General features: G+C 49.7%; 1 protein-coding gene across 1 annotated transcript; it reads right to left on the bottom strand.

The window, feature by feature from the left end:
- Nucleotides 1–1456: 1456 nt before the first annotated feature.
- LOC144671711 (serine protease 1-like) lies at nt 1457–24827 on the bottom strand. The gene is made up of 6 exons (XM_078533725.1): nt 24677–24827; nt 22559–22642; nt 11662–11848; nt 8268–8524; nt 6867–7000; nt 1457–1837 (listed from the first exon to the last, which is right to left on the bottom strand). Exons 1-6 carry the CDS (start codon nt 24825–24827, stop codon nt 1457–1459), a joined length of 1194 nt encoding a protein of 397 aa, XP_078389851.1.
- Nucleotides 24828–25955: the final 1128 nt, after the last annotated feature.

Genomic DNA, 25955 nt, shown 5'->3' with positions numbered 1-25955 from the left:
ACCCTCATGGCCGAGCGCACTGCCTCCTCCATTGAGGGAGTGGCGACTCTCATGGAGAGGCAGCTCCAGGAACAGAATGAGGTGTTCCTGGGGGTTGCGCTCGGACCTGCAAACCCTCGCACGGGCAATGACTGAAGCCCAGGACAGAGTCGAAGCTGTCCAATTCAAATAAGCAACCAGCTGCAAACTGTCTCCTAAACTCCTCAGTGCTCACAATGGCAATGCTGCTGACCCTTGTTATCCCGCCCTGGGATGGGGTTTTGTTAAAAGTGGGCTGCCCGCCTGCCCGTTTTGCCCGCGCGACGAGCACAAAAATCGCAACGTAAATGCCGGATCGAAATTTTAATCGGGACCTTTTCAGAGGCCTTAAGAGGCCCTTTAATTGTCGGCGGGACGCCCGCCTGCGCCCGCTGACCTGGAGATCGCTTGCGTGCGGGATGATGTCGCTACGCCCGCCTGGCGCCGTCTCGCGCTATTTCACGGGCCGTTCGGCCCTACCTGCCTGCCCACGAGACGTAAAATTCTGGCCATAGACACAGAGAAAATTCGGAGCAGGAGTCGGTCATTCAGGCCCATCGAGTCTGCTCCGCCATTCGATATGACTAGGAGGCCCATTGACTTTGGTGGGACCATAAAATCCTACCCAATCGGTCGCAGGTCAAGACAGGGACACTGGACAACTGGGTCTTGGGGCAGGAGTGAGAGCGAGAGAGACAATGGACTATTAGGATTGGGCATCTTGATGGGCAGGGACCGTGAAAGGTAACACTTATTTCCCATCTAATTGAGAGATGTCACGTGACAGCACATTTGATAACTGCGGAGTTTTCCTGGTGCAGCAGGGATTGAGGTTAAACTCTCTTATGGGTTTACACACAGCACAGATATCAAACCAGGCCCAGAGGTCAGAGACGTACAGCTCAGAAGGACGCCACTCGGCCCATCTAGTCCATGCTGGCTCTCTCTAGGTCGGTCCACTCAGTCCCATCCTCCTTGCTCTATCGCCGTGGCCCTGCAAGTTCACTTCTCAAAAATGCCCATTTAATTTTCTTTTGAAATCATTGATGATGCAGCAACAGATCCTCTCTAGTCATCAGGTTTCTACGTTTTATGAAGAATATCACATTATACCCACAATAAATATATTTATCTGCAATGTTTGCAGTATTCTCTGCTAAGCAGCTGATTCATCCTCTAAAGTTAAACTGGGATTGTGTCATTGTCTCCTGCCCTGGGAGTGTTTGATGGAGACAGTGTAGAGGGAGCTTTACACTGTATCTAACCCTGTGCTGTACCTGTCCTGGGAGTGTTTGATGGGGCAGTGTAAAGGGAGCTTTACTCTATATCTAACCCCATGCTGTACCTGTCCTGGGAGTGTTCGATGGGGCAGTGTAAAGGGAGCTTACACTTACATGTAACCCAGTCAGCTCATCATCCTTTGTAAATATTATTTAGTTTATTTATCAATCTCACTGAATAGGATTCTCCACGTAAAGGTAATGATTGAGAGAAATGCGTTGCCCAGGATGGTACTGGAGGTGCCGGATGGTTGAGGCACATCCTGGTCCGACAGTTGCTGGAAGGAGAATGGAAGTTCAGACGATGAGTTTCTGTTCTCCTGTTGACCCGATGACCCGGAAGTAGTGTCCCTGCTCGGGATGTAGGGCTTCTCGGTCTGTTCAGCCGTGGCTTCCAGCCACTCGATGTAGTTTGAAAGCAGGGTGTACACTCCGGGGCTGAGGGATTCGCCGCATCCGTTGCCCCAGCTCACAATCCCAATCTGGATCCAGGCCTCCGAGTTCATGCCCTCACACATCAGGGGACCCCCGCTGTCTCCCTGCAAGGGAAGCACATGTCGCTTGGAGTTTGCATTGTGGGAAACCTCGCAATCACATTGTCTTTGCATCCCCCGAAGCCACACTCCTTCCACCTCTACCGCTTCACCCATCTCTGCCCCCTTCTCCTCCCCTGAAGCTTAGCGTACAGGTACAGCAAGGAATTAGGAAGGCAATGGCTTTCATTGTAATGGGATTGGGGTACGGGAATAAGGAAGTCTTGCCGCAATTGTACAGGGCTTTCGCGAGACCACACCTGGAATACTGTGCGCAGTTTCAGTCTCCGTGTTTAAATAAGGATACACTTGCACTGGAGGTGGTACAGCGAATGTTCACTATAGATTGATCCCTGGGATGAGGGCCTTGTCCTCTGATTAGAGGCTGAGTAAATTGGGCTTATATTCCCTGGAGTGTAGAAGAATGAGAGGCGATCTCATTGAAACATACACGATTCTGAAGGGGTTTGGAAGGGGGCAAAATCCGAGAGATTGTTTCCCCTGGCTGGGGAATCTAGAACATGGGGGCACCGTCTCGTGATAGGTGGACGACCATTTAGGACTGAGATGAGGAGAAGTTTCTTCACTCAAAGGGTTGTGAATATTTGGAATTCCCTACCCCTAGAGGGTTGTGGATTCTCCATCGTCGAACACATTTAAGGTTGGGATGGACAGATGTTTAGTCTCTCAGGGGATCGAGGGATATGGGAAGCAGGTAAGAAAGGGAAGTTGAAGCCAAAGATCAGCACTGATCATATTGGCTGGCAGAACAGGCTCGATGGGATGAATGGACTCCCGTTCCTATCTCTTGTGTTCTTATGTTCTTTAGCATGATATGATCCTGGACCAGATGCCCACGTTTTTGACAAGATCTGGTCAGGGACCAATAACATTTTGTTTAAAGTAGACAAAGTTTTAGATTCAAGGCTCTTGCTAGGAGAATGAAGCCAATGTAATTCCAGGGCCTTTGACCAAACAAAAATAAAACTTTACTCCACAAGGTCAGAAAAATAAAACGATTTACAATATTTATCTTATTAACCCTGAACGTTAGAGTGTATGGGGTACGTGTGAATTCACAGGCAAACTGTGGTTGAACACAATAAATAGCAAATGCGACCAAGACAGATCCCACGGATTTCTCAGCAATCTACCCAGACATCAGTAAACACTGAGTCGATCAATCTCGCTGACACTCTGTCTCCCTCATGAGGGGCTCTAAACTTTCCATGTTTGAAGATCAGGCCTCCGAATTCCTTCGAAACTGCTCCGACTCGGACCGCCTCAATGACTGCACGCCTCCCAGGGTTTCAATCTCGCCTCCCGATGACCCCGTTCCCCTGGATTTCTGGGTCTGCACTCCAGCCTCTGCTCACCGGCGCAATTTCAGCTCTCTAATGGCCGGCTGGCTTCACTGAGCTGGCACGGCCCCTGGGTTTCACCGAGCTCCGATCTCCCCAGATACACCCACATATAAGTGGCTCCCAGGGCTTCTCCTGAGCCCCAACCCTTTCTAGCAAGGAGACAGCGACTGTCTGCCACCTTCTCAGCTCCCCGGGGCTTCTCCTGTGCCCTAACTGCACAGAGCCAGCTAACAGCAACGCTCTGGCTGTCTGGGCCTTGCTAACTGCAGCACCTTTTCAGTTTATAGCCTTTTCCCCTGATGCAGAACACTCACTCCACCGGAAAATACACAGATAAAACTGAAACCCTAGAACTTTCTTAAGCTCCACCCATCTCCGTGATGACATAGCCGTGTAGGATTCACTTTTAAACGTTTAATTGTGGCTCTAACTCCCAAAGTGAAACAACTCTTTTGTTTTTCTTTGCGAACAGTGTAGACCCCTCATCTCCAAATCTCTAGCTAAGTAAGCCCACTGACTGGTTTACAATCTGACCTTTCTAGCTGTTAACCCCTTAACAACATGGCCCCAACCCTTTAAGTGTAATAGTCTTTAAGCTGCTTTAGTTGCATTTATCCCATTTTCTGCAGTCAGGTTTTAATCTTCCCATAACTAAAAATTCTCCCTAAAATACTACATTAAACCATGAACCAGATATTTATAACAATCTCCTCTGCTCTAACCCATGTCTATGCCTTTGTTACCTCTAGACTGGACTATTCCAATTCCATCCAGGCTCAATAAACTTGAGCTCATCCAAATCTCTTCTGCCTGTATCCTGCCTTGCACCAGGCCCCATCTACATTGGCTCCCAGTCCGGCAATGCCTCCATTTTAAAGATCTCACCTTTGATTTCAAATACCTCCACAGCCTTGCCCCTTTTCCGATCTTTCTAATCTCCCCCAGCTCGACAACTCCGAAATATTAGCTCCTCCATTTCTGGTCCCTTGTGTACCCCTGACTTCCAATGCTCCTTGATGGGTGGCTGTGCCTTCAGCTGCCTGGGTCCTAAGCTCTGGAATTCCCTCCCTAAACCTCTCTCTCCTTCTTTAAGCCGCTCCTTAAAACCTACCGCTTTGACCAAGCACTCGGTCACCTGAGCTAACCTTGCCCCTTTGTCTCGCTGTCAGTTTTGGTTTGATAAGTCTCTGCACCTTGTCAAGCCCCTGAAGAACCTTATATGTTTCAGTAAGGTCACCTCTCATTCTTCAAAACTCCAATGAGTACAGGCCCAACCTACTCAACCTCTCCTCCTAAGAAAATCCTTCCATCCCCGGGATCAACCTAGTGAACCTTCTCTGGACTGCCTCCAATGCCAGTATATCTTTCCTGCTCTTCTCCTGATCTCTGCTGCTGGAGGGAGTGCGAGGGGCAGGAGGGTGGTGGTGGGTGTTTTTTACATTTGGCGGGGGTGGGGGCGGTGGGGGGGGTGGCGGATATATCTCCACAGGCACTTGATGGATCCTTCTTTACTAAGCTGTATAGTGCCAAGGTCAGACTGCAGTTTGAGGACTATGAACTGTGTCAGTTGCCAAGGTTTAAGCATCAAAGGAAATGCAGAGAAAAGACAAGAGTTTGATTCCTAATTGGGATATGTTTGATTGAGAAACGTTGAGGTACAAAGGGACCTGGGTGTCCTTGTACACCAGGCACTGAAAGCAAGCATGCAGGCGCAGCGATCAGTAAAGAAGGCAAATGATATGTTGGCTTCTGTTGCGGGCACTGCCACTCCAGGAGCAAGGATGTCTTACTGCAGCTGTACAGGAAGACCACACCTGGAGTATTGTTTTTGCAGCCTTATCTGAGGAAGGATATACTTGCCATAGAGGGAGTGCAGCGAAGGTTCACCAGACTGATTCCTGGGATGGCAGGATTGTCGTATGAGGAGGGATTGGGTCGACTGGGCCTGTAATCACTGGAGTCTAGAATATATCGGCCGTTCCTTCACTGTCGCTGGGTCAAAATCCTGGAGCTCCCTCCCTGACAGCACAGTGGGTGTACCTACACCACATGGACTGCAACGGTTCAGGAAGGCAGCTCACCACCACCTTCTCAAGGGGCAATTAGGGATGGGCAATAAATGCTGGGCCCGGCCAGCGACGCCCACATCCCACGAACGAATAAAAAAGGATGAGGCCATGTTCATTTGGATACCTTTCTGTGCCAGTCAAGAAGCCCAGTTAAACTCTGCTGGCCGTCCATCTAAAGCCTTGAGAGTTGGGACTCGATCAATTGTTAATGTCAAATTTGGGACTGAAAGATTTTTGCTAATCAAGTGTCGAGGGATATGGGGCAAAGATGGGGAAATGGATTTGGGTCGCAGATCAGCCATGATCTCATTGAATGGCAGAGCAGGTTCGAGGGGCTGAATGGCCTCCTCCTGTACCTGTGATAGGAATATAGGAACAGGAGTAGGCCATTCAGCCCATCAAGCCTGCTCCGCCATTCAGACAGATCATAGCTGACCATCTATCTCTACGGCATTTTTTCCATTATCCCCATGTCCCTTGGAGTCATTCGTATCCAGAAATCTATCGATCTCAGTCTTGAACGTGCCCAATGATTGAGCTCCCACAGCCCTCTGGGGTAGAGAATTCCAAGGATTCACCATCCTCAGAGTGAAGAAATTCCTACTCATCTCAGTCTTAAATGGCTTGCCCCTTATTCTGAGTCAGTGTCCCCTGGTTCTAGATTCACCAGCCAGAGGAAACATCCTATCCACATCTACCCTGTCACGCCCGGTAAGAATTTTGTACATTTCAATGGGATCACCTCTCAATCTTTGAAACTCCAGAGAACACGGGGCCAGTTCCCTCAATCTCTCCTTATCAGACATTCCCGCCATCCCAGGAAACAATTTAGGGGAGGTGGTGACATATTGTCACTGGACTGGTAATCCAGAGCCTCAGGATAATGCACTGGGGAGCTGGGTTCAAATCCCACCATGGTACAATGGCGGAATTTGAATTCAATTAAAAAAAATATCTGGAATTAAGTCGAATGATGACCATGAAACCATTGTCAATTGTCGTAAAAACTCATCTGTTCACTAATGCCCTTTAGGGAAGGAAATCTGCTGCCTGGTCTGGCCTACATGTGACTCCAGATCCACAATAATGTGGTTGAGTCTTAAATGTTCCCTGAGCAAGGGCAATAAATGCTGACCTCGCCAGCAAAGCCCACATCCTGTGAACAAATAAAAAAAAAAGTCTGGTGAACCTCCATTGTACCCCTTGATGTATATCCTTCCTTAGATAAGGAGGCCAAAACTGCACAAAATACTCCAGGTGCAGTCTCACCAAGGCTCTATACAATTTTAAAAAATTTATTCATGGGGCGTGGGCGTCGCTGGCTGGGCCCAGCATTTATTGCCCATCCCTAATTGCCCCCTTGAGAAGGGGGTGGTGAGCCGCCTTCTTGAGCCGCTGCAGCCCATGTGGTGTAGGTACACCCACAGTGCTGTTAGGGAGGGAGTTCCGGGATTTTGACCCAGCGACAGGGAAGACAGTGAAGCAAAGACATCTTTACTCCTGTACTCAAGTCCCCTCGCGATGGAGGCCACCTCACCACTTCACCCCAACGCTGTAACCACACCTCCCACCCACCGAACATCCCCGAAACACGGATGTTACCTGGCAGGCATCTCGACCTCCTTCCTCGTAGCCGGCGCACAGCATGTTGCTTGTGATGCCCGCCATCCATTTCCGGCAGCTGTGCCAGTCGATCAACTCCACTTCCACCTCTTGCAGGATGACTGGCCGCTTCTCTGAGGAAAGGGATCGGTCACAGGCTGACTGCATCGGTTCAAAACCCGAGGCGAGCGAACTCAGGGAGGGGGCAACGTGAAAGGAGGGGAGGAAGAGAAACGAGAGCGGGGGAGGAGGGGGGGGTGGATGAGGAAGGTGGGGGGTGGGGACGAGGGTGAGAGGGAAGAGAAAGGGGTGGAGGGGGGGAAGGAGAAACAGCAAGCAGGAGGACTGGGTGGGGGAAAGGGAAAGAGGGTGGAGTGGGAAGGGGATGGGGTATAACGAAGTTGGAGAAGAGAGAAAATGAGGAGGGGCGGAGGGGAAATGGGGAGGGGGAGGAGGAGGAACAAAGTGAGGGCATAGAACAAGGGAGACGATATAAACCCACGAGCCCCTCGATTAGATTCCAGTCTGTAACTCACTCCCGGGTATCTCCTATTCTATATATAAACCACCCCGAACCCCTCGATGAGATTCCAGTCTGTAACTCATTCCCGGGTATCTGTTATCCTATATATAAACCACCCCGAACCCCTCGATTAGATTCCAGTCTGTAACTCACTCCTGGGTATCTGTTATTCTATATATAAACCACCCCGAACCCCTCGATTAGATTCCAGTCTGTAACCTAGACTGTGGGTGAAATCTTGTGGACTGACGGGGGTCTTGGCTGCCGGCTGGAGTAACGGCGAGACCCCTACCTCACCTATTTTCAAGAAGGCCCACCAGGCCTTAAGAGGCCTGCAGCTCCTCTCTGCTCATTAGCGCCATCGGTAAGGTGGTACCCGCTGCCGACAATACACCACCTGAGGCCTTGGGTCCGGGAGGGACCAGGCCACAGGTGAGTGATGACGGGAGAGAGAGATCACGTGATGGGGGTGGGGTAGGGGGGTGGGGGGGGGGGTGGTCCTGGGTGAGGGGCATCAGCTTCAAGGGCAGGGGGTTAGCTTTCAGTGGGCACGCCCTTTCCAATGCCAGGTCCTTCGATTGGACACCAGGTGCCTTTGAATGAGGGGTACCTGCCCGCAAGTAAATATGCCAGGGTTTATTTGGCTGCCTGTATGGCGAGCGCACCCCCTGCCCACCACTACCAGCGGTGGCGAGATGAGGCCCTCAAGTGGACATTAATTGCCCACTTACGGGCTTCAATTGGCGGCCGGGCAGACTGGCCGACCATGGGCTCCACACCAGCCGCCATCGCGCCCGATTAAGTGCTCTCCGCTTCCAAACCCGCCATGGTTCCCTGAACCCGATACCTGTCTGTGATAGGTTGCACCAGTGCCTCACCATGTCGTGTTCGGCCCCAGCCAATGACGAAGCAGGGTGCCCAGGCCTTGATGTCAAAACTGTCGCTGAGAGGCAGAAGTACAGGCATCTGGTCGCCACCGAAGGCGATCGATGTCTTCAGCTGGAGCATGCCGATGTCGTTGTCAAAAGTCGAGCGGTTGTATTGTTCGTGGATAATGATCTTAGCCACCTGGTATCTCTGTGCGTTATGGTATCCCAGTTCTATTGCTCCAGACTCCACCGAGATTTGTTCAGCTCTGGGAGTAAACAACTCCATTAGTTTCTATCCTACCCACCACCCACCCCCCTTTCCCCTCCTCCAAGATAGCTCCAGCCTCTGGCTGAACTCCAATACATCAGTCAAGTGCCGCATCCTCAATTAAGAGCCCCAGAGGCCCAAATCTACACAGGCTCCGGCCTTCTATGGGAGCTACCATTGTCCATGTTAGTGGGGGTGGTGCTGGGGAGGGGCACGTGGAATCTCTCCCTGTCACAAACAATGCCAGTGATGTAGAGGGCCCAGGAAGTCTCCATGTCGGGACATCTGCTTCCTTTGTGCTAATGGACCCTTGTGTAAGTGTGAAGGCAACGAGGCTCAGTGAGATGAGATGTCCTAGTGGAAGAGCATAAGGGGGACCCCATGGAAAACTGATTGGGTCAAGGGCTGAGATAATGCAGGGTGTATATCTCCCTAAGGGAGGGGACTGGGAGACACCATTCAGTGTAGAGATAGCTGCCTGAGAGAGAGAGAGAGAGACAACAGTCAGTGTACAGATGTCTCCCTGAGAGAGAGGGACTGAGAGACACCAGTCAGTGTACAGGTATCTCCCTGAGAGAGAGAGGGGACTGAGAGACACTGGTCAGTGTACAGATGTCTCCCTGAGAGAGAGGGTCTGAGAGACACTGGTCAGTGTACAGATAGCTCCCTGAGAGAGAGGGGACTGAGAGACACCAGACAGTGTACAGATATCTCCCTGAGAGAGAGGGGACTGAGAGACACCAGACAATGTATAGATATCTCCCTGAGAGAGAGAGGGACTGAGAGACACTGGTCAGTGTACAGATATCTCCCTGAGAGAGCGAGACTGAGAGACACCAGTCAGTGTACAGATATCTCCCTGAGAGAGAGAGGACTGAGAGACACCAGTCAGTGTACAGATATCTCACTGAGAGAGAGGGTCTGAGAGACACCAGTCAGTGTACAGATATCTCCCTGAGAGAGAGGGTCTGAGAGACACTGGTCAGTGTACAGATATCTCCCTGAGAGAGAGGGTCTGAGAGACACTGGTCAGTGTACAGATATCTCCCTGAGAGAGAGGGTCTGAGAGACACTGGTCAGTGTACAGATATCTCCCTGAGAGAGAGAGGGGACTGAGAGACACTGGTCAGTGTACAGATATCTCCCTGAGATAGCGGGACTGAGAGACACCAGTCAGTGTACAGATATCTCCCTGAGAGAGAGAGAGGAGACTGAGAGACACCAGTCAGTGTACAGATATCTCCCTGAGAGAGAGGAGACTGAGAGACACTGGTCAGTGTACAGATATCTCCCTGAGAGAGAGGAGACTGAGAGACACTGGTCAGTGTACAGATATCTCTAAATGTAGCTGGATTCCTTCACTACTGGATTCTTAGGCAAAGAAAGTTATTCTTTAAAAACATTAGAATTGCGCTTGAAAATATAGCAAAGCTATATTTATCGGGGAGGTTACATCTTCCTGTCTCTCCTCACCCGAGTGTCCATGAACCACCTACCCAGTCATACAGGTGGAATTCAAATCAATATTTCTTTCAGAAATTTAAATAATGACACTCAGACGTGAACGTTATGTAAGTGTGGTGTTTTCAACTTTTGGATGCATTGGATAAAAATCAGTTAGAAAATGAAATATTAAAAAGTTAAGGTGAATTTTTTTTGTTGTTTAAAGGTTGCCTGTCTATTCATGGAAATTCCATAAATAAACAAACAGGTTCCAGCAGTGGGAGCGAAAGGTCCAGACCTACTGAAATACATCCACATATCCTGACAAACATTGAGATTTCCATGGATTGACATTGCAGTCTTTCCAAAAATGTCACGTTATATTCCACGTTTTGTTACACGAAAGTTTTAGAAATTTGTACATGTACATGACTATTCCAAAGCTGAAAACCAGCTAAACAGTATCAACGAATGTAATTTAAAGTAGCCCATTCGATCGTAATGATTATTGATTCTGTAAATTGTGCATAAAATCATCTGGTAACTGTTACAGGTGCAGACGCTATCACGTCATGTGAGCTATATTATAGTGTGCAGTTCATCTAGTATGTATCCTGTGAAAAGTGTAGCCAATGAGAATGTACAATCAGTATCATAATATTCCCCTTTTTCATGTAAGATTAATCTATAAATATAAATGCAGAATTTTTATTCATCTAATGTAGAAAATACATTTTTGAAACTTAATTTTGGTGTATGGATAGTGAATAGTCTCATCGGCCCAGACGGAGAGATACCAGTCAGTGTACAGATATCTCCCTGAGAGATACAGAGGACCGGGGACTGAGAGACACCAGTCAGTGTACAGATATCTCCCTGAGAGAGAGAGGGACTGAGAGACACCAGTCAGTGTACAGATATCTCCCTGAGAGAGAGGGGACTGAGAGACACCAGTCAGTGTACAGATATCTCCCTGAGAGATAGAGAGGACCGGGGACTGAGAGACACCAGTCAGTGTACAGATATCTCCCTGAGAGAGAGAGGGACTGAGAGACACCAGTCAGTGTACAGATATCTCCCTGAGAGAGAGGGGACTGAGAGACACCAGTCAGTGTACAGATATCTCCCTGAGAGAGAGAGGGGCAGAGAGACATCAGTTAGTGTACAGATATCTCCCTGAGAGAGAGAGGGGCAGAGAGACACCAGTCAGTGTACAGATATCTCCCAGAGAGAGAGAGGGGCAGAGAGATACTAGTCAGCGTACAGATGTCTCCCTGAGAGAGAGGGGACTGAGAGACATCAGGCAGTGTACAGATATATCCCTGAGAGAGAGGGGCAGAGAGACACCAGTCAGTGTACAGATATCTCCCTGAGAGAGAGGGGACTGAGAGACACCAGTCAGTGTACAGATATCTCCCTGAGAGACAGGGGGCTGAGAGACACCAGTCAGTGTTCAGATATCTCCTCGAGAGAGAGGGAACTGAGAGACACCAGTCAATGTACAGATATCTCCCTGAGAGAGAGAGGGAACTGAGAGACAGCAGTCAGTGTACAGATATCTCCCTGAGAGAGAGAGGGAGAGTGAGTGAGAGAGAGAGGATTGAGAGACACCAGTCAATGTACAGATATCTCCCTGAGAATCCTACTCGCAGGTATTTTTGATTTAAATCTTTGGTCCCACCTTGAGCTTACCTCGATCTTTGGACGCAGTGTGCTGCTGTTAATACCCACCACTGGCTGAGAATTGATCCTCCGCAGAAGTGAACCCCGCCTTTCCGGAGACTCACTTGCCAGGGCCAATCCCCTGGCTTGGTGTTGCTCCCTCCAATGATCTGGGACTCCAGGCGTTTCTGTCTGTACTGGGATCGACCTCTGCAGCCTAAAACCACACAAGCTTATTAAATACAACAACAACAGCAACTTATCCTTAGGCGGCGCCTCTAACATAGTGAAACATCCCAAGGGGCTTCAGAGGGGCAAATAAAACAAAATTCGACCGTGAGCCACAGGAGGAGATATTTTAGGTCGGGTGACCAAAAGCTTGGTCAAAGAGGGAGGTTTTAAGGAGCGTTGTAAAGGAGGAGAGAGCGATAGAGAGAAGGAGAGGTTTAGGGAGGGAATTCCAGGGCTTGGGGCCCAGGCAGCTGAAGGCACGGCCGCCAATGGTGTTGAGGTTAGAGTTAGGAACGGACGAGTGGTCAGAATTGGAGGAGCGCAGGGATCTCAGAGGGTTGTGGGGCTGGAGGAGATTACAGAGATAGGGAGGGGATGAGACCATGGACGGTTTTGAACACAAAGGTGAGAACAAGGATGAGGATGAGAATAAATTACCTAGACACAGGCTATTCGGCCCGTCTGGCCCATGTTGCTGTTTAGGCTCCATATAAGGCCCTTCCACCCCCTCTTCATCTTGCCCTATCACTGTACCCTTCTACTCCTTTCTCCCTCGTGTGTTTATCCAGCTTCCCCTTAAATATATCGACACTATTCACCTCAACCACTCCCCGTGGGAGCGAATTCCACATCCTCACTACTCCCTGGGTAAAGAGGTTTCTCCTGAATTCCTGACTGGGCTCACTAGTGACGATCTTAGCTGCGAGGAGGTCTTGTGGTGCAAGTGGGTTGTGTCATGGCCTCTAAGCCAGAAACTCCAGGTTCAAATCCCACTTCAGCACTTGGCCAAATGTGATGATGATTGACCTAAAAATCCTTCCGACACCTGCTGATGGCAAGTGGGTAAGAGCGGGAGAGATGCCTGGTCAGCCAAGAAGGTCGGAGCCTCTACTGTTGCTATCCACAGTTCTAGACTGCAATGTGCATGTTGCCGTAGCAACTCAGACTCTGGGGTGGGAGAATGGCTGCGGTGTGCCTGGCTGCTGGGGTGGATTTTGGGGCCTGCTTCCTTGTCCCTGTGTGGTGCTGTGCCTCGGACCTGCCTTCAGTTCTCGTTTCCTGATTAAATTCTCATTTCCTGCCTGTCCGTCCCTTTAAAAGCCGGGTCCACTCGGAGGTGGCCAGTTTAGTCGGGGTGGGGGTTGGGGTTGTGGTGTGGGAGAAAGGGGGCTCACTGGAGTTGGCCTCAGTGCCCTGAAGGTGCTCAGGGGGCTTTTCTTTTCTTTCTTTCATGGGGATGTGGGCCTCAGTGGCAAGGCCAGCATTTGTTGCCCATCCTTACAAGCTCTTGACCAGGTGGACGTGGAAAGGATGTTTCCTCTTGTGGGTGAGCCCAGAACTAGGGGGGCACAGTTTTCCAATTAGGGGTCACCCTTAGAGATGAGGAGAGATTTTTTTTCCTCTCAGAGGGATGTGCGACTTTGGAACTCTCTGCCTCAGAAGGCGGTGGGGGTGGGGGTCACTGAATATCTTTAAGGCGGAGGTAGACAGATTCTAGTTAGGCAAGGGGATCAAAAGTTATCGGGGTTAGATGGGAATGTGGAAATCGAAACACAAACAGGTCAGCCATGATCTTGTTGAATGGCGGAGCAGGCTCGAGGGGCCGAATGGCCTACTCCTGCTCCTATTTCACGTGTTCATAATTGCCCTTGAACTGAGTGGGCTTTGCTCGGCCATTTCAGAGGGACACAGTTAAGGGTCAACCACAATGCTGTGGGTCTGGAGTCACGTGTAGGCCGGACTGAGTAAGGACGGCAGGTTTCCTTCCCTCAAGGGCATTTGTGAACCAGATGGGTTTTTTACAACGGCCAAATGATAGTTTCACGGTCCCCGTGACTGAGACTAGCTTTATAATTCCAGATGTTTTATTAATTGAATTTAAATCCCACCAGCTGCCGTGGTGGGATTTGAACCCATGTTCCCAGAGTCTCAGCCTGGGGCCTCTGGATTTACAGGGAACTGCAGCAGTAGTTCAGGAAGGCAGCTCAACCCCCCACCACCTTCTCAAGGGGCAACTAGGGAGGGGCAATAAGGTGCTGGCCCAGCCAGCGGCGTCCACATGACACGAACGAACCAATAAAAAGTCCAGTGGCGTGAGCCATCTCCCCGGACGGAATCGGCCAGCGTCCTGATCCTTCTCATCCCACCCTTCGTGAGAAATTCCTTTCTTTCCCTTGGAGTGGGCGAGTGAGGTGGGGTGGGGTTGGGGGGGAGGGGGGAGGTGGGGGGGGTGGTGTGAGGGTGGGGGGCGCTCTCTCTGGGCAGGATTTTTCAGCCGACGTGCAGGCCTGGGCCTAACATGCCAACTCGTTAAGAGGACAATGGGATGACATCGGGCGTGTGTCCCGGCATCACCGCGCGATATTTCGTCCAGCGGGCGCGCGCCACGGCCCATTGCGGCCACGAAGAAAGTAATCGAAGCGCTTGTGAACTCTGACCGCCCGACCTTAAGGTTGGCGATCGGGAGAGAGGCCCAGGCGGCCTTAGCGTTTTTTTAGGGAACCTCATCCACGGGCGAGACGAGGTTTCCTGAAGCTTTTATTAAATAAATAAACGCATTTTCCTAAATATAAAAACACGCCCCATCTCGTGTGACAACAGCCACATATGAGGGGACGTGTTTGAATACATTTTTAAACCTTTCATTCACATCGATTCAGTCTCCCTGAGGCAGGTCTTCCGCGTGAACTGTGCGCCAGGCAGGCTCTCCCTCCTCCCCCCACCTCCCCCCGCCGCCCGGCACAGGTAGCGCCGAGCGCTACAGCCGCGTAAAATGGCGGCGTGGAGCCGATCGCGGGCAGAGGTTGTCTCTGCGCCCACCCCCTGCCCACTCCCTCCATAGGAAAAATTCTGCCCTCTTGAGTCCGGAGATTGTGGGCCCGAAGCCTCGAGCTTGCACAATCTTGGCTGACGCTCCCTCGGCGCCGGCGCTGAGGGAGTGCAGCGCTGTCAGAGGCGCTACCGTCCGTCTGCAAAGTGCCCCTGGGATGTCCTGAGGTTGCGAAAGGCCAGGGAAATGCACCCTTTCTCTTTCGGTGGTATTTTCAGTTTGATAATTAAGCACTTTAATTGGAGGGACCTTTCTGGAATCGGAAACAACACTGCCCCGCCTTATCTGGCTGGTCACTGCTTTGCGGGTCTGAGGTGCTTTTCGGGGGTCGATTGGCGAGGCTGCACAATTCAGAGGCGTCTCTCAGTTTCACGTTAAAACACAACCGGCCCGGGTTGTGTACCCCTCAGTGAGTTGGGCGTCTGGTTCCCTCTGCTGGACAAACTGAGAGCTGCCGCTGGGTCACACTGCAGGCTGCCCCACCGAATCTCATACAGCACAGGCGGAGGCCATTCAGCCTGTTATGCCTGTGCCGCCCCATTTGGTAAAGCTGTCGAATTAATCCCACTCTCGCAATGCTCTTTCTCCATAGCCCGGTAAAGTTAGTGCCTTCCAGTGTAGGGACGTAGGAACAAGAGGCCATTTAACACACAGTCACACACGCATGCACAAACACGCAAACACACACAGAAACACACGCAGATGCACACACACACATGCACACACACACACACACAGGTACGCCATCAAATTCCACCATCTGCTGTGGTGGGATTTGAACCCAGGTCCCCAGAGCATTACCCTGGATTTCTGGTCCAGCAACAATATCACTACATCATCGCCTCCCCATGTATTTGGTGTTATTGGAAATTATTTTTTTTAAATAGAGGTTTAGTCTGTGGTTGTGTCTGCGTTTGTCTTAATTGGATTAAAGCCAGCTGGCCTGGGTGCTTTGATGTAAAACAAAAATAAAAATACCTGGAAAAACTCAGCAGGTCTGACAGCATCTGTGGAGAGGAGCACAGTTAACGTTTCGAGTCTGTATGACTCTTCAACAGAACTAAGGAAAAATAGAAAAGAGGTGAAATATAAGCTGGTTTAAGGGGGGGTGGGACAAGTAAAGCTGGATAGAGGGCCAGTGATAGGTGGAGATAGCCAAAAGATGTCATAGACAAAAGGACAAAGAGGTGTTGAAGGTGGTGATATTATCTAAAGAATGAGCTAATAGCTGACATTAAGGGTAGAAAGCAGGACAAGCAAGGTACAGATAGCACTAATGGGGGTGGGGGGAAGGGATTGAAATAGGCTAAAAGGTAGAGATAAAACAATGGATGGGAATACATTTAAAAATAATGGAAATAGGTGGGAAAAGAAAAATCTATATAAATTATTGGAAAAAAGGGGGATCGGAAAGGGGATGGGGATGGAGGAGAGAGTTCATGATCTAAAATTATTGAACTCAATATTCAGTCCGGAAGGCTGTAACGTGCCTAGTCGGAAGATGAGGTGCTGTTCCTCCAGTTTGCATTGAGCTTCACTGGAACATTGCAGCAGGCCAAGGACGGACATGTGGGCATGAGAGCAGGGAGGAGTGTTGAAATGGCAAGCGACAGGGAGGTCTGGGTCATGCTTGCGGACAGACCGAAGGTGTTCTGCAAAGCGGTCACCCAGTCTGTATTTGGTCTCTCCAATGTAGAGGAAACCACATGGGGAGCAGCGAATGCAGTAGACTAAGTTAGGGGAAGTGCAAGTGAAATGCTGCTTCACTTGAAAGGAGTGTTTGGGCCCTTGGACGGTGAGGAGAGGGGAAGTGAAGGGGCAGGTGTTGCACCATCTGCGGTTGCATGGGAAGGTGCCGTGGGAGGGGGTTGAGGTGTAGGGGGTGATGGAGGAGTGGACTGGGGTGTCCCGGAGGGAACGATCCCTGCAGAATGCCGCCGGGGGAGTGAAGGGAAGATGTGTTTGGTGGTGGCATCATGCTGGAGTTGGCGGAAATGGCGGAGGATGATCCTTTGAATGCGGAGGCTGGTGGGGTGATAAATGAGGACAAGGGGGACCCTATCATGGTTCTGGGAGGGAGAGGAAGGTGTGATGGCGGATGTGCAGGAGATGGGCCGGACACGGTTGAGTGCCCTGTCAACGACCGTGGGTGGGAAACCTCGGTTAAGGAAGAAGGAGGACATGTCAGAGGAACTGTTTTTGAAAGTGGCATCATCAGAACAGATGCAACATTCCTTAGATAATATCACCACCTTCAACACCTCTTTGTTCTTTTGTCTATGACATCTTTTGGCTATCTCCACCTATCACTGGCCCTCTATCCAGCTCTACTTGTCCCACCCCCCTCAACCAGCTTATATTTCACCTCTTTTCTATTTTTCCTTAGTTCTGTTGAAGAGTCATACGGACTCGAAACGTTAACTGTGTTCCTCTCCGCAGATGCTGTCAGACCTGCTGAGTTTTTCCAGGTATTTTTATTTTTGTTTTGGATTTCCAGCATCTGCAGTTTTTGGCTTTTATCTTAGTGCTTTGATGTATAGTGGTTTTGAGATGTAAACAGTAAGGTAGAGGGTACATTTGCATTTTGTTGAATAGAGCATTCAAGACTGGGGGTGAAATCTTGCACCTAGCTAGAAGACACCAAGCAACGTTTATATTACCATTAAAATTGCTCCTATGAAAGGAGTTCAAAGGGCCTGGTGATACAATGAGAATTTGCATTCAGAAGGGAAGGCTGGGTATAACCTGAGAGGAGTTTGTGTGTGTAGGCCAGAGGCGTGTAAGATCTAAGCAGCTGTAAGCCTACAACTGTCTGCAAAGGAACCAAATTGAAAGGAACCTCATTTTGAATTCACAAGGTAAAAATGCTTTGCCTGGTGTCTGGTTAAGTTTATTGGTTAATGTTGCCTTAGTGGAGATTAATTTGGGAATTTGTTAAAAGTTACGATGGTAGTAATTTGTAACCATGTGTATGTGTTTAATTTGTTGTAGCTTAATAAAATGTTTCATTTAGTTTGATATAAAAGCGTCTCGAGAACTGGTGGTCTTATTCCTGAATTTAGAGCTGCAACTCAAAACATACCAATTAAAATTATAGGTTATGACAGTTGTCTCCCTCCGGAGTTTTAAATAACTCAGCCTTTACCAACTGCTGTGGTCATCACACTGTAAAGGAAAAAGTATGTCTGGCCTGACTGAGGGAGTCTGGCCTCTTTCCCTGACAGTCTAATGCGTTTTCTTTAGCCACGCTATGGACACATTGTCCTGCCCCAGAGTGGACAGCTTTGCACATGCCAGGGCGAGAGATGCCCCTTTATTTAAGGCAGCATTCTTGGCCACATCTCCCCCTGGTGCCCAGGATGTCCCCTGTTCTCCTGTTTTGGGGCAACGATTTCCCCTGGAAGAGAGGGATAAAACTGAGCACTCACAGGACATCAGGTGACTGCGAGGTGCGGCCAAGGCTTTAGGCGCCCCAGACACGGGGCGAGCTTTGCCCGCAAGGCCCACTCGCTCCGCCCGGAGCGCCACGCGGCTGCGCTCCAGCCTTGCCGAAGGGTTGGGTAGAGAAAGCTTTCCCGCGGGAATCCTGCTGCAGCCTCCTCCACCTCACCCCTCTGCGTGGGCGCTCGGGAACATAGCCCAGCGCAATACCAGGAAATAAAAAAGGGAGGCTTGCATTAAATAGCGCCCTCCCCAGCCTCAGGGAGGCCCAAGGTACTGCACGGTCATATTTCCCTTTCTTTGGAAGCCTTGATGCCATGAATGGGGGAGGTGGGGGGGTGGGAAACGACGCAGCAACCAATTTGTGCACAGCAGGATCCCACGCACATCGACGTGATAAACGGCCAGGCCGTCCTGCTTTTCGGTGATCGAGAGATTGATCCTGTGCCAGGAGACCGGCGGAGAGTTCCCTACTTCTTCCTTGTAACAGCCTTTGACCTCTACACCCAGTACGGAGGTGGGGGTGGGGTGGGGGAGAAGCCTCAGTTTCATATCTCATCTGCCAGATGGCTCCCTCAGTAACCGCTGGGCCCTTTTAATAAGTCAAAAGGAGGGTTGGCGGACAGTCAGAGCTATGAATAATAGAGACTTGCTCTTCTTTTAAACGTTTCTGTTAATAAAGCTTCAAAGGTTGATGCTTAATTGCCACCCCACAGTTTCCAAGCCTTGGTTTATCTTCCCCTTCAAAGACATCGCTCTAGGGAGTCATCGGTGGGGGAGGGGGGCATAAATAGTAGGACTGCTGCAATTAAAAGACTAGCGAATTAATTAAAGGGGAAGAGTCTTCTACTGGGAGCTGATGGGGTAGAGGGAGAGAAATTATTGCCACAAGTTGGGGGAACCAGGACCAAAGGGGTAGGGTCTAAAAATTAGACTCAGACTCAGGAGCGAAATTCAGAGGCTCATTAATGGGGCACAGTGGTAATCTTAGTGGACTAGTAATCGAGAGATCCAGGCTAGGTGGGGTATGGGTTTAAATCCCACCATGGCAGCTGTGAATCTTAAACTCAGTTAATAAATTTCTGGGTCTTAAGTTCAATTAAGAAATTGAAAGTTCATCCTCAGTAATTGTAGCCATGACACTACCATCAATTGCTGTTAAAACCTCATCTGGTTCACTAATGCCTCTTAGGGAAGGAAATCTGTCTTCCTTACCCAGTCTAGCCTACACGTGACTCCAGACCCACAGCAATATGGCTGTCTCTGAACAGCCTGCCTCTGAAATAGCCTGCCAAGCCACTCAGTTCAAGGGCGATGAAGGATGGGCAAGAATTGCTGACCTTGCCTGTGATGCCCACATCCAATGAAAGAACACAAAGGGTAGAAGTCTGGAACTCTTTTCTCAAAACAGCAATTGATGCTGGGTCAATTCATTTTAAATTTGAGATTGATAGCCAAAGGCATTAATGGATATGAGGCAAAGGCAGGGATATGGAGTTAGGCCTCCAACAAGCCATGTTGAATGGTGGAACAGGCTTGAGGGGCTGAATGGTCTCCCCCGTTCCTATTACTACACATGTCTTTCCGTATCGTGTCTGTGTGTATATCTACTTGTGAATGCCCCGGCACACGTACATGTCCGTCAGTATATGTCTGTACAGTCAGTTTTAGGTTAAGCTGCCGCTTGAGGGAGGAATGTTGGCCGGGGCTGTGGAAGAAACTCTTCTCCCGTTCTTTAAAAAATTAACGTAGCTTGGGGGAACAGCAAAAGAGGCGCTTTGGGATGGGGCGGGGAGCGGGAGGGATCCGGGGCTGGATTTTATGTGTCCCCGCCGGGTGTGTTTTTGGTGGGCTGGGAGGGGGCATGTAAAGTAGGCCAGGTGGCGAGCTCACCTCCTTCCCACTTGCCCCCCTAAGCTGACCCCCATCATTTGCCAGGTAGGCAGGCACTCAAATGAGCCACAAACACCATATGTAAATGAATAATTAAGGGCCATGTAGGCTTGTTAACAAGACTATTGACCTGAATGATACCCACACCATAATATGTTGGCATGGATAGTCGGGTGGGTGAGGGCAGGCCATTTTTGAAGGCTTACTTGAGAAAGGATGGGAAGGAAGGGGGGCATCCCACTTGTGGGGGTGCCCTGCATGCACTGGGGGCACCCCCTCCCCCCACTGAGACGTCACCACCGCCCCCCCCCCCCCCCAAACCAACACCCCTCCCCGATCCGCCTGCTCGACAGAACCTGCCCCCCACCCTCCGCCCAACACCCCCCAGCCCAATTCTTCCCCCCTCCAACCCCGGGCTCTGGGATTCCTCCCCCCACAACTAAAGCCCCGGGATTCACCCTCTCGGGGCAGCCAGGATCGTCCTTGGCCTTCTTCCCCCCGCGGTGCCCACTACTCAGCCGGCCCTGGTGCTGCTGGGATCGATGGAGCTGCCGGCCAATCGGATTGGCGGACGGCTCCCGAGGGCGGGGCTTCCACCCGAGGGAGGGGCAGAGGTCTCACTGTTCACCGATCTAGCCCACCCACAGCATGTTATAGCTGTGGGGCGGCCTGGTACGTAGAGAGTCGGCTTTCTGTTGACTTTACTTCCGCTGTGGTGGGGTCGAGGGGTATGGGGGTGCGCGGTGATTTGGGTTCTGGGGAAGCCTAACGCCCAATGCTCCTGGGCACATCTTTTGCTGCTTTACTAAACACATTACCATCCACTTTGGCATTTGTACCCTGAAACCTTTTGTCATTTAAGCTCTCCTGCCCTCCAACCTATCACAGATATTTCCCATTGCTCTATTCCTGCCCTTCCTCCCCTTTTCGTTTGCACTAAAGCTGTCACATTCCCATCTTTCTTGAGTATTGAGAAAGGGTTGACAACCCTGAAACGCTAACTCTGTTTCTCTCTCTCTCCGCAGAGGCTGCCCGAGTGTTTCCAGCATTTTCCGTTTTTATTTCAGATTTCCGACACCTTGACATTGGATGGTATTACCATCGCTGAATCCCCCACTATCAACGTCCTGGGGGGTTACCATTGACCAGAAGCTGAACTGGACCGGCCATATAAATACAATGGCCACAAGAGCAGGTCAGAGGCTGGGAATTCTGCGGTGAGCAACTCACCTCCTGACTCCCCAAAGCCTGTCCACTATCTACAAGGCATAAGTCAGGAGTGTGATGGAATACTCCCCACTTGCCTGGATGAGTGCAGCTCCCACAACACTCAAGAAGCTCGACACCATCCAGGACAAAGCAGCCCCGCTTGATTGGCATCCCATCCACCACCTTAAAATTCACTCCCTCTGCCACCAACGCACAAGAGCAGCAGTGTTTACCATCTACAAGATGCACTGCAGGAACTCACCAAGGCTCCTTAGGCAGCACTTTCCAAACCCACGACCACTGCCATCTAGAAGGACAAGGTCAGCAGACACATGGGACCACCTGCAAGTTCCCCTCCAAGTCACTCACCATCCTGACTTGGAAATATATCGGCCGTTCCTTCACTGTCTCTGAGTCAAACTCCCTCCCTAACAGCACTGTGGATGTACATACACCACAGGGACTGCAGCAGTTCAAGAGGGCAGCTCACCACCACCTTCTCAAGGGGTAATTAGGGATGGGCAATAAATGCTGGCCCAGCCAGCGAAGCCCCACATCCCGTGAATGAATTAAAAAAAAACACCTGTTTCGACCGTACTATGGAGAGAGTCAGTCAGCTCCCTCAGAGGGAGGAGGAAGGGGAGGAGGATGGGGAGGAGGAAGGGATTATGAGATGTGCGAAGATCAAGAACTTCACAATCACTGTTTGAAACAGTCCAGAAACATTTAACAGAAGCCTCGGAACCGAAACAGAAAAATATGGACATAATTGAGTCCATGGTTGTGTACCTGTGAGTATATGTGCACTTCGCATCGGTGTGTGTTTCTGTGTGTGTATGTGACTGTGTGTGTTTATCTCTACAGGGATATTCAAGAAACCAATTAACATCAAACAGTTCGAGTTTATTCTCATAAGTGACAAGATCTCTATAGGCCAAAGAAAATCAGTCCATGGATGAATGAAGAGTGAGGGACAACATAAAACTAAAACCAGAAACTTGAACAGAAACTGAACTGGACTAGCCATATAAATGGTTGTGGCTACTGGAGCAGGTCAGAGGCTGGGAATCCTGCGGAGAGTAACTCACCTCCTGACTCCCCAAAGCCTGTCCACCATCTACAAGGCACAAGTAAGGGGTTTGATGGAATGCTCTCCACGTGCCTGGATGAGTGCAGCTCCCACAACACTCAAGAAGCTCGACACCATCCAGGACAAAGCAGCCCGCTTGACTGGCACCACATCCACAAAGATTCACTCCCTCCACCACCGATACACAGTAGCAGCAGTGTGTACCATCTACAAGAGGCACTGCAGAAACTCACCAAGGTTCCTTAGGCAGCACCTTCCAAATCCACGACCACTACCATCTAGAAGGACAGGGCAGCAGATGATGGGGACACCACCACCTGGAAGTTCCCCTCCAAATCACTCACCATCCTGACTTGGAAATATGTTGGCCATTCCTTCAGTGTCACTAGGTCAAAACATTGGAACCCCCTCCCCTCCCCCTCTCCCCTCCCCTAACAGCACTGTGGGTGTACCTACGCCACATGGACTGCAGCGGTTCAAGAAGGCAGCTCACCACCACCTTCTCAAGGGCAATTAGGGATGGGCAATAAATGCTGGGCCCAGCCAGCGAAGACCATATCCCGTAAATGAATTAAAAAAAGAATTGCATGAGAAGCAGTTCAGAGAAGGGTCACTTGACTGATTTCAGGGATGACTGGGTTATCTTATGAAGAAAGGTTGAGCAGGTTGCACCTATACCCATTGGAATTTCGAAGAACGAGAGGTGATCTGATTGAAACATATAAGATCCTGAGGGGATTTGACAGGGTGAAAACTCCTCTTCTGGAGGGCTCTAGAACTAGGGGATACCTTTTAAAAATTAAGATGAGGAGAATTTCTTTCTCTTAGACAGTCGCTAGTCTGTGGAATTCTCTTCCCCAGAGAGCAATGGAGGCTGGGTCGTTGAATAGATTCAAGGCTGAGCCAGACTCTTGATAGAGAGGGAAGTCAAGGGTTATGGGGTGGGGGGAGAGGTGGTGCAGGCAGGAAAGTGGAGTTCAGACCACAACCAGATCAGCCATGATCTTATAGAATAGCAGAGCAGGCTCAAGGGGCCGAATGGTCTGCTCCTTATCCTAATTCTCGCCATCTTGTGAAAGTAAGTTATTGCCCTGGTTAGCAATTTGGCTGAGTCATGGAGACAGAGCGCAAGGGAATAATTAGTGTGGTACCACAATTCAGACACTGCGATCTAGACAACCCAGCTCAGGCAACCCACCTCAGACACCGCGCTCTAAATTCCACACTCCAGACATTACAGGACCAATCATACCAGATTGGGGAATCAGTCACCCACTAGGGTAGACAGTGGCGTTGTGGTATTTCCATTGGGCTGGTGTAATGCTCTGGGGACGTGGGTTTGAATCCCATCATAGAAATCTGGAATTGAAGCCTGATGATGACCATGAAGTGATTGTCATAAAAACCCATTTGGTTCACTAATCCTCAGTAGGGAGGGAAATCTGCCATCCTTACCTGGTCTGGCCTCCAGACCCACAGCAAATGTGGTTGACTCTTAAATGCCGGACCAGGGTAATTAGGGATGGGCAATAAATGTTGGCCTAGTCAGTAATTAAAAAAATAATGGGCAGGTATTCCAATTGGCAGGATGTGACTGGTGGTGTCCCACAAGAATTTGTGATGGGGCAGCATCTACTCACTGTATTTATGAACACAAATCAAAATTGATTGGTGGCATTCTAGGCAGTGTAGTTTAAAGCGCAAAAGTTCAGAGATATCAGTGAATGGGACAAATTGTGGCCAAGGGATTTCAACGTGGACAAATGTAAGGTCATCCACTCTGGGCCTAAATGGCGAAAAGCTACAAGCGAAAAGCTACAAACTGTGGATGAGTACGAGCGCAGGTGAAGGACCTGCTCCTGAGAGGACACTGCAATTGCTGAGAATGCACTGCAAACAATGCAGATGAAAATTGTCGAGCTGTAAGGCAGGCGTGTTTCACAGCCACGCAACAAGGTGCTGAGAATGCAGACCTCATCAGCTCGTATCTTGGTCCAAAGAGTCAACTGTCTGTCTCTCTGTTATTCTGGGCGTCCGCCTGTATGTCTGTCATTGTGTGTGTCTCTCTCTGTCACTGTGTGTGTCTCTCTCTGTTACTTTGTATATGTGTCTGTGTCTCTCTCTAATACAATGTATGTGTCGTTCTCTCTCTAATACAATATGTGTCTGTCTCTGTTATTCTGTGTCCACATGTATGTCTGTCTTTCTGTATGTGTCTCTCTGTCTCTCACTGTGTGCATATGTGTCGCGCTCTCTGTTACTCTAGATACCTCCCTCTGTTACAGTATGTGTGTGTGTCTCTATTGCTATAATACTGATCACCTCTGCCCCCATTCAATCAGCACACTCACCCGCTGGGATGCGCTCAATGCAGAGTAGTATGAGCAGGATGTAGAAAGGGAGCATCTCTCTGGTGATTAATGTTCTGTGAGGAACAGCATTGTCAGTTTGCGGAGGGGGAAGAACCAGGACACCTGCGGAACAAGACGGGATGCAAACCATAACTCGAAGAAGGCCCTGATATCCAGGATGGAGAATTACTCTGGAGGAGCCATCCCAGAGAGTCAGTCACTGTGATATTACCTCCAACACTGCACACCAGTCCCACAGTGATTACTCCATAATCACCAGCCACTGCTCACATCACAGTCATTGTCTCACCAATCAGCATGCATTGGACACAGTATAACTACATCTGATAGGTCAATGAAAATCTTGTCCATTGCATCCATCACAATAGGCCGTGCCAGAACAAACAATGGCTATTTAGAATATTAGATCTACACTGCATCTTTTGGATCAGTTACTCCATTGGTTCCTGCATGAATGGAGAGGTTTGGATACATTATAGTGAAGTAATAACGCAAAAAATATCAAACAATGGGACAGATCTTGGCTCAAGAGGTTCGAACATGTACATCTTGTATTAATATTCTAACCCATTTCAAAACCTCTGATCCACAAATTGCTGTCTCTCACTGGGGTACAATGTCTCTCACTAGGGTACAATGTATCTCGCTGGAGTTCAATGTCTCTCACTGGGGTACAATGTGTCTCATTGGGGTATACTGACTCTCACTGAGGCATACTGACTCTCACTGAGGTGTACTGACTCTCACTAGGGTACAATTTCTCTCATTAGGGTGCAATGTATCTTGCTGGGGTACACTGACTCTCACTGGGGTATACTGACTCTCACTGAGGTACAGTGTCTTTCACTGGGGTAGAATGTCTCTCATTGGATACAATGTCTCTCACTGGGGTATACTGACTCTCACTGGGTACAATGTCTCTCGCTGGGGTACAATGTCTCTCACTGGGGTACAATTTCCCTCACTAGGATATACTAACCTTCACTGGGGTATACTGACTCTCACTGGGGTACAATACTCTCACTGGGGATACAATGTCTGTCACTGGGGTATACTAACTCTCACTGGACTTTACTGACTCTCACTGGGGTACAATGTCTCTCATTGGGATACAATGCCTCTCACTGGGGTATACTGACTCTCACTGGTTTACAATGTTTCTAACTGGGGATACAATGTCTTTCACTGGCCTATACTGACTCTCACTGGGATACAATGTCTCACTGGGGTACACTAACTCTCACTGGGGTATACTGAC

The sequence above is a fragment of the Cetorhinus maximus genome, chromosome 34 (assembly GCF_964194155.1).
Source record: "Cetorhinus maximus chromosome 34, sCetMax3.hap1.1, whole genome shotgun sequence".
Lineage (NCBI taxonomy): Eukaryota > Metazoa > Chordata > Chondrichthyes > Lamniformes > Cetorhinidae > Cetorhinus > Cetorhinus maximus.
This window is presented reverse-complemented; position numbering and strand designations above follow the sequence as displayed.

Coding starts and splice junctions, on each gene's coding strand:
- LOC144671711 (XM_078533725.1), bottom strand. CDS start 24,827: ATGGTTTGCATCCCGTCTTGTTCCGCAGGTGTCCTGGTTCTTCCCCCT. Junction 22,643..24,676: donor CATTGAGCGCATCCCAGCGG/GTGAGTGTGCTG, acceptor GGGAACTTCCAG/GTGGTGGTGTCCCCATCATC. Junction 8,525..11,661: donor CACTGCGTCCAAAGATCGAG/GTAAGCTCAAGG, acceptor GTTTACTCCCAG/AGCTGAACAAATCTCGGTGG.